The sequence below is a fragment of the Chaetodon trifascialis genome, chromosome 13 (assembly GCF_039877785.1).
Source record: "Chaetodon trifascialis isolate fChaTrf1 chromosome 13, fChaTrf1.hap1, whole genome shotgun sequence".
NCBI classification, from domain to species: domain Eukaryota; kingdom Metazoa; phylum Chordata; class Actinopteri; order Chaetodontiformes; family Chaetodontidae; genus Chaetodon; species Chaetodon trifascialis.
The window spans coordinates 19,400,854-19,415,254 of record NC_092068.1 but is presented as its reverse complement, the minus strand read 5'-3'; the positions used below and the strand labels follow the sequence as shown (position 1 = coordinate 19,415,254).

The window sequence follows — 14,401 nt, the reverse complement described above, 5'->3', positions numbered from 1 at the left end:
TATTCCACAGAAAGGGAAATGCCTCCGCTTTGAGACATTTCCTGTCAAGGCAACACAATAGAGTCGTATCCAAGTCGAAGTCTATCTACGTCATATTTCATGTTTTGTCAAAATGAATTGTGGGCAGCTGCACTCCTCATCTCTGTACAGCTGTGCTACTTGAAGTCCTCAAAGCAGCCTCTGAGGGGCCTGAACGCTGCTTAATTTAGTGACCCTTTGAAGTTTGTTGTTATTAAGCAGAATTAAGAGACTGTTCTACAAGAAAGAGGTGATAATTATTCTACAGGTAAAAGAAAAACTGTCAGATTTAATACATGTGTTTCACAATCATACTTTATTTCCACAGAAATACAACCAGTAGACAGTGAAAACAATGAAAACAAACTGAGAATGAGTTTCCTCTTTCATCTTGAACTGAGATCAGCAGCTTTGTTGGTGTGTGTAAGCGTTGGCGAAGGTCTACAATCCAGATCAATGAATAACACTGTCTGTCAAGGTGGTACCTCCCAAGATAGGACCCAGTGTTTTCACCTGTGGCCTCTCACTGATGGCGCAGCGCCACCTCCCGCTCTGATATTTCGCTGTCGACCTACAGTTAAGCATTTAAGGTGGAGGTTATTGGTCTAACATGCAAGCACTTTGAGTGGACGACATGGTGGCAAAGCTCCCACAGAAGATTAGCCAAAACACCATCATCAAGATGTCTGGCTCGACTTTTACTACTGTCTCACACGGCCTCCTAGAAAAATGTGACGTTGCAAACAGAGACAGACCGGGAAAGAAGAAAGAATACGAGAAATCAGACCTGATACTGTCAAACCAAATGGATTCCATGTAGCCTCTAAATCCAGTTCATTCAGCATCAACAACTAACATCATTTAAAGTGCTTCAGAGTAGAATCTTTAAAAGCTTTATTTGCTTTTTTTATTTGCATAAAAGGACGCTTAAAATATAGTGTAGCGTTCCTTCATCTTTTTCTTTCAATAATATTGCACAGTATACTGGGGACAGTGCTGAACAACTGCAAGCAGCTGATATTGGAGATTATGCAGCGATAAATACGGTGACCTTGCCTATTATGGGAGGAAAATATGAACAGCTACAATACAGAGTTTTGTCTGCGAACACTTTAACAACAAAATGGAAATTCAGCTAAGATGAAAATGACAACTGCAACATTTGAGAGGTGGATTTGAAACTGCTATAAAAGTACATCAATGGACTGTACCGTGTCTGTTGCTGTTGACAATAAAGATACTAAAACACAAGTCAAGTATAAGAGCAGAGTTACTCAAAAATAGACAAAGGCTTATTTGGGGCTTCAAGCTGTGGATTTCACTTTAAAACCATCATCAGGAGCAGGTAGAGGTGGCTAGAAAACAGCTGCCCCAATGATGGTTGTAAACCTGCATGAAGTGCATTTCTGGCCACTCAGAAGCAGCAAACACCATTATGCATAATCCACCTGTAAAGTAAACTGAGGCTTACAGCATTTACTCATTCAGCTGATGAGTAACAGCACTAGCGTTCACTGGGAGCCATGTACTGTATGTGTTCACCAGAATAATTCAAGTCCAATATTTCTTATCACTACAAGTGACTCCCTTGACATACACAGTTATTTGATCCATGGTTACTATAAATATATAGAATACAGCAGCTTTAAAGTAAAACTGAAAGCTTGAAACGGCAAACGTCCCTCTTTTTTCTGCAGTAACTCTACTATATGTTCTAAACATCGATGGATTACCTGGTTACAAGTCAAGTAATGTGTTTCAGTTGATGTTCAATGTATTGCAATCTTCATAAATAGATAACGTGTACAAGGTGCCGAAAATGCAGTCCTGTGTCATTCACGGTAACAATATCGAACACCCAGGGTTCTTTGGTAATTTTTTTCCCTGTTGTGCAATGCAGCTTAATAATTTGTGTGCTCGCAAAATAAAGTGAATCAACATCCTGCATCAGAATTGATCCAAGCTGCTGCAGAGTTTTCAGCCCAGTTGTGGTTTTGTTATAGCATGGCTAGCAAGACTGATCGGCTTGACTGCTAAACTGAGCCAGGACATTGATTTGGAGACGGGGAATACAGCACGGGGAGAGAAGGATGGCACTGCCCTGCTTTCCCTGGCATGGGTTTGGCTTTGGCCTGTGGGCAGACACATCTCTTTCTCTCTCTCTCTCTCTCGCTCTCTCTCTCTCTCTCTCTCACACACGCACACACACACATACACACACACACACTTCCAAGAGAGAAACACTGGCAGCCACAATTGTCTGGAGACACACACACACAGACACACAAACGTACACAGTGGGCAACATTGATTTCCTGTTTGGCATTACTAAGCAGTGAGTGACACAGCTGAGGGGATCGGGCTATTCTCTGGACCACAGTGCACACAAACAAACAAACATGCTATGTATTCTGTCTCCCTCTCCTCTCTTACACACACCTTCACGACATTTTATAGACAAACGTTCATGAGCAGGAAAGTCTGCCAGAAACAGATTTTCCTGATCGTCGCTATTTCATCTCTGCATCTCGTACTCTTTGCCTCCCTCTCTGCGCATCTTCCACATCCTCTGTGCATTTCTGTCTCTGTGTTTCATTAAAAGAGATGTTGTTTTTTTTTCTTGGCTTCGCACAGCACTGCTGACTTCTTGGCTGGTCGGCACAATGTTGTACAATCCAACAGGTAAACATGTTTCATCAGCCACATGGATCCACACTCACAAACACGCAGGCCTCTGCCCGTTTCCAGGGTAATCTAGAGCCGGCCATCTTCTTTTGGCTACAGCGGACAGATGGATCAATGTGTACTCGGAGAGCTACCAAAACAATATAAACACACCTTTGTGCACTTTGTTATAGAATTCAAAGTGTGTTTGTGCAGCTACTGGGAAATGAGAACTGGTGTACGTGCTCCCTCTGAGTTTCGTGTCTCTTTGAGTTTTGTCAGAGTTCCCGTGCTTGTGTGTCCAGATGTATATGTGTGTGATGTGTGTGCGTGTGTCTCTCTCTCTCTCTCTCTCTCTCTCTCTCTCTCTCTCTCTCTGTCTCACTCTATGTAGGGTGCATTATTGGACGCAGTAGACCGGACAGTGCCAGGGGCGTACACCAAGCGGTCACGCGGCGTGACAGAGAAGAGAGCAGAGTTGCTGTCAGAAGGCCTTTTTAACACACTACTGCTCTCCGTTCGGGGACATTTCGAGAGCGTTTGACTGCAAAAGAGCTCAGCAAAGAAGAGATAAACACAATTCTCCAAAACTCCCGCAGAAGCACCACTAAAGCCCTGAAGGCTCCCTACCTGAAAATACCACGCTAATACCTTTGATGTTCCCAAAGAAATGTGCAAGGGAGCGAGAGGAGGGTGAGGGGGGTGGTGGAGGGGGGTGCGAGAAGAGCTCAGACACACATACACACACGCACACACCCCGCAGCAGCATCTAATCAACCTCTGTTAGCTGATGCTTACATGTGTGGGTCATTGAGGGAGACAGATCAAATGTCCCTCTTGACAAGTTATTTAATTGACTTCTCAAATCAAGCGCCACTCTTTTCAACCTGAATTTGACTTGTTACATTTTCTTACATCACCTTATGATGTCATCAAGTGAAGCAGATGGCTCGTTTTTAGTTTTATGGGGGGTTTTTTCCAGTTTTTAACCTTTTTGCAACAGACTTCTTTGTACTGGAAGTGACACTTCCTCCCATTATGGGCAGACTGTTTTGTACTGCCTGTGTTTGTCTTAAAGTAAGGATTATAAGACTGTAAGACTTTAATTAGATTTGATACATGCTGTCCCCTCATCATCACACATCCTGTTATTCTACACTGTTTTCTATCTAAAAATGCACAAAGTAGGCACAGTACTTTGTGTCTATTTGCACATGGATGAGTGAGCCTACTTTGTACCTGAGCACACTTAAGTGCTTAAGTTTTCCGCTACATTATGAAAGGTAATTCGTCACTTGTGTATTGTTTCTCCTGATTATATCTCCATCAGCAGCACTGTTCTTTTTTTAACAGCCTATATTTCCATTAGAGTTGCATTTACACAGAGGGTCTGCGACCCCTTCTGCTAATGTGTGCCGGGTTCAAAAGTTCACTCGGGATGTAAGTGTAGCAAAGTAAAGAAGAGACATGTATGCGCCTTCAGTGTGGAGCTGCTTTCCTCTTTGTCCCTCACGTCTACGTATGTCTCTCATCTCTCACATTCACACTTACACAAACACATATTTTCATTCTGGATGTGACAGCTGCAGAGCACTTTGACAAATTTGCTTTCCAGGCTCTAGTCCCCATTCTACTTCTACCGTTATTTTATTAGTGTGTTTTTCTCTCTTTCCCACTTCTTGTTTTGTCTCCATCTTCCCCTGGGCTTTCTATTACACCGCAAAGGTCACATTCATGTCACCTCCACGTTTAAAACCGAATGTCCGTGCGTGTCAGAGGGCACAGCTTTGTGAGGACAAGTGAACTTGGACTTTTAACTGTGATAATAGCCAGAGGGTATTACAAAAGAACACAAGTTGACTTCTCTGAATGGTAACACTCGTCTTCTTGCATCATTCATGCGCATGTGCAAGGCTAGTAAACTTCTTCTTCCACAAATTCCCCTCTATCTGAAAACTGTCATATACCGCTATGGATTGTTGTGCAGATAAGATCCTCAGTCAGTCGATCAATCAGCCAGGCTGGAGTTGTAGAGGCTAATTTAGGAACAGTACAGCAATCGCATTGCCAATGTCAACGACACAGGCAGTCCCTGAATGGTCCATGTGGGTTTATGAGCGCAGTGTATGTTCCTTTGACACAAACGGTAAAACAATCACTCTGTTGTTATGGCCGGGAGAGAGAAGGGGATGAATATCAGTGTCAGAGTGATTCTAGTTCTGAGTTTTGATGAGTGGGTTTAAGCTCCTCAGGGAATCTTTGGCTTGGGGAGGCATGAGCGATTCACAGGGATCAGGATCTTGGCTGACCCAGGGTCTTTGAGCGTCTGCTGGTCATGCTCCTCCAGGCTGGAGTTGATGCCCCGTGGATCACTGCAAGGCTCTGATCTGCGAGGCTGAACCAGCGTAGTGCGACACAGACTTCGAGGCTGCACCTGGGGTCCCCCGTTAAAGCAGGGAAGGCCTCTGGATGGAGGGGGTAGCTGCTTGGTCCGGTTAGCCAGAGGCCCTAAGGAACACCCAGGCTTTAGAGAAACCAAGCCACCAGTGGCCCCTGGCTTGAGTGCAGGGAGAGACACGCGCTTGTGAAGGCGAGGAGGCTGCAGCATGCGAGGGGAAGCCGAACCAGCAGATGTAGGAGTGACAGAGTTCTGCAGTATCCCAGCGGGGGCCCTCCACTCACGCTGGGTTGCAGGCTGAGCTGCTGATGCTGGACTGTCTCTGGCATTTACCCCCTGTGGAGCCACAGTGCCTGGGAGGTGCAGGTGGGTGCTGAGAAGATGACTCAGCTCGTCTGGGACTGCTGGCCCACACACATATTCCATAGGGTCTTGAAGCGGACAGTCAGCATCTATATGGGCTCCTTCCTTTGGTGTATTCCTTGTGAGGTCACTGCGGCCCTCGGTGGGGGGAGTTTTTACTCGTCTTCCCTGGTGGAGGTGCTCTCTGAGGCAGTGGTTGAAAGGCTGTAGTATTTGAGGCTGCAGAGAAGAAAAACAATACATCAGTAAGTTTCAGAAACAGGAAAAGTCGGTGTACAATGAGGTAGGACTTGTTTCTATGTTCCTGAAATGGCTGGATTTTAAATTTCTCCCTTTTTTGGTTATCTTTAATCCCTGTGGAATCCAGACTTTTTGAAAATTTTGTGGCCGCAGGAAATCGTGAATGAAAAAACCACCTGAAAAATGTGCCTTTCTTTGACTTGTTTATTTACTCTTCAATATCACAGCCCCTTTCCACCACCAGTCGCTGAACTATTTCTACAATGGCGGAGGCAAAGTCACAGAGGAAGCCCTGATTCAGCACTTAAAAACAGCAGAGGAGAATAACCTTGCCATGTGAGTTCCTGGAATCCACTGAAGTCTTTTGAGTCATTTTGTGAGCGCCGCTGCAGACGGGCTTCAAAACATTCAAACCGAGAGCTACGGTGCCTCCTGCCAGTGTAAGAGCATGCTGAGCTGCACACCGCATGAAATTTAGACCAACAATGGTGTTGTCCTCCATCAGGGGACATCCAGAATGTGAACAAAAAATCATGAACACCTGCACAATCCAATGCAACCCTACAACAGCGACTCCAAGCCACGACTTCAAAAGAGCTGAATGAACACCTCTCCAGCACAGACTCAACAAAAACTCATCATGACTTTGCAGATTCTAGATACTGTCTGCGTCACAGCTTCACTCCAATTTTGCTTTTAAAAGAGTTACCACTATATGTGTATTTTAATATAATAACTTTTTGCAAACAACTATGTTGGACAACATTTCTAAATAAGCAGCAGAATACGAAGGCAACGGTAGCAGCAGTGGTAGTCCATACAACCGGCAGCAGAGAAGAGTTATTCAGATCAGAAAAAAATCAATACTGAGCTACATATCACACATCTTACACAGTATATGAGTACATTTTTCTGAATATTTTATGACCTCGAGATCTACACAAAATCCTTTATATTATTTCTCATGCGACCCTGCTTAGATTGAGAGTGATCCTGTGAGGCACACTGATGCTTGAACAACAGAACCTAAAGAACCTGAACCCACCTGGAACATCCAGAAGCGCAAAAAAGCTTAAACTCAGTCTTAGCAGCATTGTACCCACTGTGAATTCAAAGTAAAATGATCTCAGAGGACATGAATATGTAGCTGGGCAGACCAAGCTGCTCTGCCTGTCTCTACCATCAGTCATTTGTGTTGTGAGTGGGAGTAAATGTCCGAGGCCACAGCTCCATCTCCTGGTCCTCTGCCACAATGCGTCCATTAGCCAATTACAAAACCCTGGTCCACCTCTCAGTTCGATGTTGCATGTTTTGCTCATGCCAAGCAAAGCAATGCTGTTTAGATTTCAAAGGTTGCACTTTAAAAACTCGTCCTTTCTTTTGCTTCTCAGAATAACTCTAATTGGACTGCCACTCAGATCACAAGCATATTACTAAGACTTTTTTTTAGCTTTGACATACTGTTCAGTCCGACGACTCCCTACTGACTCCCATAACTCAAAAATACACAAAGGACTTTATTCAAAGCCACAATTACAATGTCACAGTGTTAGGTGTCGCCAAAGTTAATCAACTAAATAAACCATCAAAAAGTTGAGACAATAATTATAGAATCTCATATTCAAAATTATAAAGTGAAACATAATAAATGCAGACCTAGTGCTATTTTTTCGTGGTTCACGGTGAAGATACCAACTGAAATGTCTGTGTCAGTGTAAGAATACCAGTAATGTAGGATACCTCTGATTGCGAGGTTTTCACTGAGTGCATATATTTATAGCTGACCCAGCTGGAAGAGGCCTCTGACATGGATAGCAACATGCAGAATCTAGAGTATGGGGTCGCAGTCAATGATTATTTGCACCTACAGCTGTCTGCTACAGTGCTAATAATAAGCAGCAATCATTTTGCGCTCCCCACTGCACTGCCAAGAAGTAAATATCTCAGCTCCCTGATGATAGCTATCACTTCAACAGAAAAACACCCGTCGAACGGAGAAAGGTGCCAATTTGCGGCACCTGGAAGATATCAGGGCCCCACAACAACCAATCTCATCTCCAGCCTCTCTCACCACAAAAAACGGCTGTGTGATTTGAAAAGCAACATGCAAGAATCTGAATATGGATGGAAATAATCCGCATTATGTCTGTGAGAAGACGAATGAATGTGATTGCAGCACATAAGCAGATGAGAGTGGCAATATGGTGGCAATCCATTTCAAAGCTATCTTAGGTTTCGTAGAATCACTTCATATAGGTGTCTGCGAAAATGGTGATTTAGATTGTCTTTGAATTGAAGCCGTGGAAATAGCGTGAGGTCAGAGGACGTGTGATGACGCAGATTTGTCTTTTGCTTGATGTGTTCAATTGCTTTCGATAGGGGAGTTAGAATGAAGCGGATTGCTCAGGACAGCCATTACACCCATTCACGTCCAATAACACGGGGGTATTCTTAAATGTTAAGTGCTCCTTTAAAAACACAAAACACTTCGAGGTGAACACCTAGAATAATGAAGCACCTGTTCGATGAATAAAATATAGAAAAAATCCACACAGAGAGATTTACCAATGCATGCGTAACAGTTCTCATATACTTAATCTGACAGGATGGAACAAATTAAAAAGACACCAATGTAAAACTGAGAACACCTAAAGCACAAAAACAAGGTAAAACAGTCCTAAATAATTCAACAAGAACATGGAAATGAAAGATGAAAAATATGAAAACTAAAACAGCATCGCTGTGACCTCCATTAAGAAGGCAGACCAAAATTTCAAGTAAAGATACACAAGTTCAAAAACTCGAGAGGAAAAAAATAAGCATGCACACACAGATGTAGAGGGGCATGCTTTTGTCGTGCCACATGATGCCAAACCCCAGCCCAGCGTGCAGGAGGTGGGGTCAAGGGGGCAGCATGTTGACTGCAAGAAAGGATTACTGTACCACGCTGTGTCATAGAGGTACTGCACTAGGTGCTCCACTCCTTGTCATAGGCATTATGTGTGGGGAGGCAGAGGCAGAAGAGAACATGGGAGATTTACTTTCAGCTTTTAAGTACAGAGATAAAGACATAAAAAGAGTTAAAAGACAGGGAGAGAGGGAGATGCAAGAGAAAGAGAGAAAACAAGGAGGGGGTCCAGACGTGAGACAGCTCTTGGGGTTAAGAAATTGTAAATGCGGAATTAACACCCGGCCCATGCTAGCATGAAAAGATCATGCATTAGCTCACCAAACAAACCAATTTACTCCAAGATACAATTACTGCATCCTGCTTTCAGAGAAAACTGTGTTAAGACTGAAATTTTATATTCTAAAGAGCTTTTTTCCCAGAACTCTCTGCTGCTCAGTTTACAGCCAGAGCTCCCCGTGGGGGGTCAGATCATTAGTGGGCCCTTCCATTGTTTCTCATCTTATATCTAAACATGACTGCATACCGGCTATATATTAGTATGCTTCAGTGTCATTACCTCTTCCTCCTACTGTTTTCTCCCACTCCATATATATTCTTTTGATACTCTGTGTTTTCCCTACTTATACCACACAATGGACTGGTAGGAGAAAATGCACTTTGACTGAACGCTGGGCTATGCTCACATACTGTATTTGTCAAAATAAGCCTGTAAACACAGAGTGCACCTGATATTGAAATAACCTGAGATATTCCACAAAAACACACTTGTGTCACTTTTTTTCACCTTCCATCTCAGTACAACACCGAGCTACACCGGCATAGATCAAAGGAACAAAGTGCGGGGTTATTTTCTTTGGTTCCTTCTTCTTTTTTTGTTTTGCTTTTCCCTCTCTCACGTATGCACACTGAATTTATTGTCATTCTCTTTACTGGCCTCCCTTATTTGTTTCCACATCGGCACAGTATAATAAAAAAGCTTTGTCGTGGGATGCACTGAGAGAGGTAAGGTTGTTGTGACCGTGCTAACATTGTTTCCGCAATGCTGTCTTTCTCAATGAAGTCAAACTCTTTAAAATGTTGGAAATTTCACTTTTATATCGAAAGCAAAGATCAGGTTATGGTCATGTGACCTGTTCAAGAACAGAAGATAGGTCTTCTGTTACTATTATATCACACTGACACGATTTTTACTGCAAATTATGGTAAATATGTTATTGTTGAATGAATGTCTACAAACAGCAGTGTGCAGTCAGGATTAGGAATACAGGTACCTGCAGGTTTTAGAAAGTCGACTAATTAGCCAGGTCTGACTGAACACAGATAATAGAGAGGAACTGAAGCTGTCAATGGGCAGCATAGGAAAAAGACACCAGATAATTAATTGTAAAGGGACAAGAAGTCAGACTGCGTTAAGTCAAAGAAAGACGAAAAAACTCTTTTGCATGTCACTAATCTTGTTACAAATTAATCTGAAAGTAGACATCCAGCACAAGTAGTCCATACAGGACTATTTGTCTGATGTCTACTTGTGAAAAAAAAAGTAGTTTACAGTGTTTTAATTGGAGATAAAGTTCAGGCTATTTACAGACCCCTGGATATGTTGTGTTATGAAACGATGGAGAAGAGGTTGCAAAGGATGTTAGTGACTCACTCTGTCTGCGCTGGGGCATGCTGGTACGGGTCAAGCCCTGGTGCTGTGCCTGCCACGGGGACAGCAGAGGGGTGGGCAGCACACCCTACGCAGAAAAAACACAAAGGACAAAAGGCATGACGTACCAGAACACACACACACACACACACACACACACACAGAAGCATGCTCACACAGAAAACACACTCACGGGCATAGACACATTGTTAATGAGTATGGACAGCCCAATTAACACAGCTAACAGAAACACACACGGGCAGACATGCACACATATACTGCCATGCACAGACCAACACGCCATCCATCCATCCATCCATCCATCTATCCATCCATCCATCCATCCACATTACTCCATGTTAATGAGACAAAATGAAGTCCTCTTAAGGGAAAAGTGCTTTGATAATATCATACACATTCTGCATCAGCTTGCTGCAACTCTTAGCTCAAGCCACATACATATATTTGATTTTTACATGTGAAATATTGAGCCAAAGATCCATGTTTTATTGGCAGCACTATTGCCTGAAATGGAAATATTCTAGATGTCTTGTGTAGAATTCTGGACCCATTTTGCAAAAACATGTGATAATATATGTGGATCTCTACTAGAATTCAAAATAAACTTCAACGATCAGCATTTTCATCCCAGTCTTGGTCTTTTCTTCAATGCTGATTTCCAATAGCGTTGTGCCTACAGCACAACAATCTGAACATACATAAAAGAGTACTGTTTACACTTAAAAGTTCTCCACCACATCAATATCTTAAGATATTGTTAAGTATCCAAACACAAACATGAAGCAAAACATTGGTTTCCAAACCTTCAGCCACTACAGTGTTTGTATTTGCTCATTTAGAGTTTCTAAAACCCAGGAGAAGATTTTCTCCCATTGTTTGACACAATATTATACTCATTATCCTATAAAACATCCACTACCTGGAGACTTCCGATGCTGTTTTTCCCTGGACCACAACCATGTTTTCCTCCTACTTTATAATTGTTAATACTTTTTACACAGAGTCAAATATGTTACCAAGCGTCCCCTGTGCCTAGCCTACAACCCGCTGTAGAAGAGCATTCTATCGAGGGCAGTGTAAGAAGGAAAAGACTTCTCACAGGTGAACCAAACAAACTATACAACCTTTCTATCCGTCACACTGATAGTTGACAGTTTTATAAGCTGGCAAGGGAAGTGGAAGGATTTCTCATAAAGCTGTGATGCCATCACTAATTGTGAATTTGACATCCTCTGAATATTCTGAGGATGTTTTTGTGAGTTTCGTTTATGTTACACAGTCGGAAGAATCGCCAGAATGATAAATTAACACTTAAGAGTATAATTACTTCCAGAAAGTGGCAAATCCATAGGTGTTTAATGCAGCTTCTAATGGATACACAATGTGACAGCTGGAATCACTGTCAGTGCGGCTCATTGCTCCAGCTCTACATAAATGGTATATTTCAGCCCACTTTCTTACCACATCTAATCTACTTTCTCATTTTATCAAACTATGCTTTCTGTCGTCTGAACACTTTGTTTGACCAGCATCTGTCTGTGCCCAAACATACACCTGAAAGAATACAAGCCTTTTTCTTGATACCAAACCAACCTTCAGGTTAAGCAATTCAAAGATCCCTGACCCCCATCGGAGAGGCAAAGTGAAGAGGCAGCAGGGCCATCACGTTAAGCACACAGACAGACTAAAATCTTATCAAATGCTACTCCCTTCCTCAGCTGTGGCGAGGGCCACTGCTCAAATAGGACTCTAATACAGAAAAGAGAAGTACCAAATCTGTCAGGTGCAAGAAGAAACACAGAGAAGAGAAATAGTAGACAAAAAGGGGGTGGGAAACCTCCCAGCAGGTCCAGTCCAGGCTATTTCAGTGCCCTCCTAGTGTGACTGCTGGAGGGGAGAGGAATGAGTTTCCCTGATCTGCTCTCATCCATGTCCTTTCTTGAACACCAACAACTGTTTCAGCAGGAGGGCTCGGCAGAAGACTCCCGTCGAGGCTTCATTTGCAGAGAGTAAAACCTTAGGCGATGAGAACAGGAGGGTATGTTGGAGGGCTCTCGAACGATTCTGACAGCGTCTGGCAGCTTTATTAGACCTCGGCAGCAGCTTAGTCTGTCAGTTTTTTACAGTTTTCTATCACTGTAAAGGCTCTCCAATGAGGGGCTGACAGAGCTTCACAAGGGCAGGGAGACAGAAATTCGGAAATCTAAAAGTTTTTCATATTTCATAAATTTCATCAAAAGTTCTTTCATTTCACACCCACCAGCGCAGAGACCCTGGGTTTGATGCTCGGTAGTGGTACTGCAGCTCAGTTCTTTCCAAAACACACAACTGTTCACAAGTGGAAAGCGAACAAGAGTTGCTGTGCTTGTGATTCCTTCTGATTGGTCGTGCCTGCACAGCTGAGGTGAACTCGGTCCCTGGCGCTGAGAGGATAGCCTAAACCACATTACAGCCTCCTAAAACTCACGAGGTAGCGGAGGAGGTCTGTCTGTAGTACTCTCAGGGACAACAGTAGTTAGCAGTGACAAGAACTGCATTGCATGTGGAATTTGGCAAGAATAGCACACACTGTTCTTTGGGTATGTCATTTTTCAGTTTGTGCATAAAGAAGTAGGTGCTTGTTATAGGCTTATGAAATATTGCTTCATTCTATGGCAAAAGGCTTGAATGACATTTAGCAGGTCATATAAAAAGAAATAAAGGGACAGAACATTAATAAATAAAGCAGCTGTTGTGTCTGAAATATCATTTTCCTGAACAGAACATCAGTGATGGTCATAGTTCATGTGTTAAGCTACTTTGGCTGTGAAACTTGCAGAAATAGGACAAGAATTTAAAGGTTAAGAAAAAGTTGTTTTTTGTGATCCTACAGCCTTTTTATCAAGTAACAACTGTATATAGAAGAAACCATGACGCTGTGCCCCTTAAACGGCCTCTCTCTGCTTGAATCCCTTAATCCACTACACAGTTTCTCGTCTTTGCCTACAGCTAATGCCTCAGGTCGAACCACAACGTCTCATTTCACTGACTTTGGCAATTAAATCCTCACCTGTCCAAAATGACTCTGTTGTGCATTGTGCATTAATGAGCGTAAGTAAGTGTGTGCGTGTGTGTGTGTCTGTAGATGTGGGTGGAGATCCTGACATGTGGATGTCAGGATCTGAGAGGGGAAAGCTTCTTCTTTCAACCTACAGCTGAACACTGATCACTAACAGTGTTCAATCCTCCCTTCCCTGGCCTAGCTCTCTCTCTCTCGGCATAACAAAAAATTGATCTAATTACATCTGTGGAAAAGAAGTAGAGGTACCGTCAAACAAAGGCCGACAGAGACAAAAATGCAGCGAAAGAAAGAAATCACTGAGGCAAGGAAAAAAGCAAATAACAGAGGGAGAGAGCAGAACCATAAAAAGACATGAAGGGGGGTGTGAGGAGAGAAAAAGAGATGAAGAAGAGGATGTTTAAAAGCCAGGGAGGGAGTAGGAGGGTAGCTGTAATTATCTTCTCTGTCTGCCACTGATGAAACACTGACTATTGTGTTGCCATTGTTTCACTGCTGCTGCTCATCTGCGTGTTTGTTTATCTGGGTTATTAACAAGGTCGGCTCCCCAGTCCTCAGTCTGCTGAACTCATTGTGCAGTCACGCTGAGTGTGTGCCCTGCACTTGAGTACAAGAGATACGTGTGGCACATCCCACACACAGCAAACACACACAAACATATGCAGACAATCAGGGTCTCTCTCTCTCAAACACACACAAAGAACAAAAACAAACTGTGTAGTCTTCTATTGTGGTGAGTCTGAAATTACTAAAATCATACTGCTCATGTTTTATTTGTTGTGAAAGGCAGAGGAGGCACAGAAAACATATCTGCCGCTGTGATTGCTCTGGGGAGCTATTCAAGAAGATTCTTTTTCTACAAGTGACATTTAAGTAGCGTCTAATGTCACACTTTGTGTGCGTCTTGCAGCAACAAGTGTGTACAATATTTGCTGCAACTTGTAATTTGACAGGCATATACCATAATGTGAGACTTCTTTTTTCCTGAGCGTGCTTTTGGACTCCAAATTGGATTGTAAGGAGATTAAAATGTGAAGCTGCAGGAGCTGGTGCCCAAAGCAGTTGGTTAGGATATGCTGC

General features: G+C 43.0%; 1 protein-coding gene across 4 annotated transcripts in view; it reads right to left on the bottom strand.

Moving 5' to 3' along the window:
- Nucleotides 1-318: 318 nt before the first annotated feature.
- ccser2a (coiled-coil serine-rich protein 2a) overlaps nt 319-14,401 on the bottom strand; it is a 49,438-nt gene continuing 35,355 nt past the window's right edge. For 2 of the 4 annotated variants that reach the window (XM_070977411.1, XM_070977412.1), the window contains exon 10: nt 319-5,662. In XM_070977411.1, coding sequence (XP_070833512.1) covers nt 4,931-5,662 — 732 coding nt within the window. In that variant the 3' untranslated portion in view covers nt 319-4,930. Of the gene's footprint in view, nt 5,663-10,245; nt 10,331-14,401 lie in introns of all 4 variants that reach the window. The other 2 variants (XM_070977414.1, XM_070977413.1) reach the window with 2 other exon arrangements.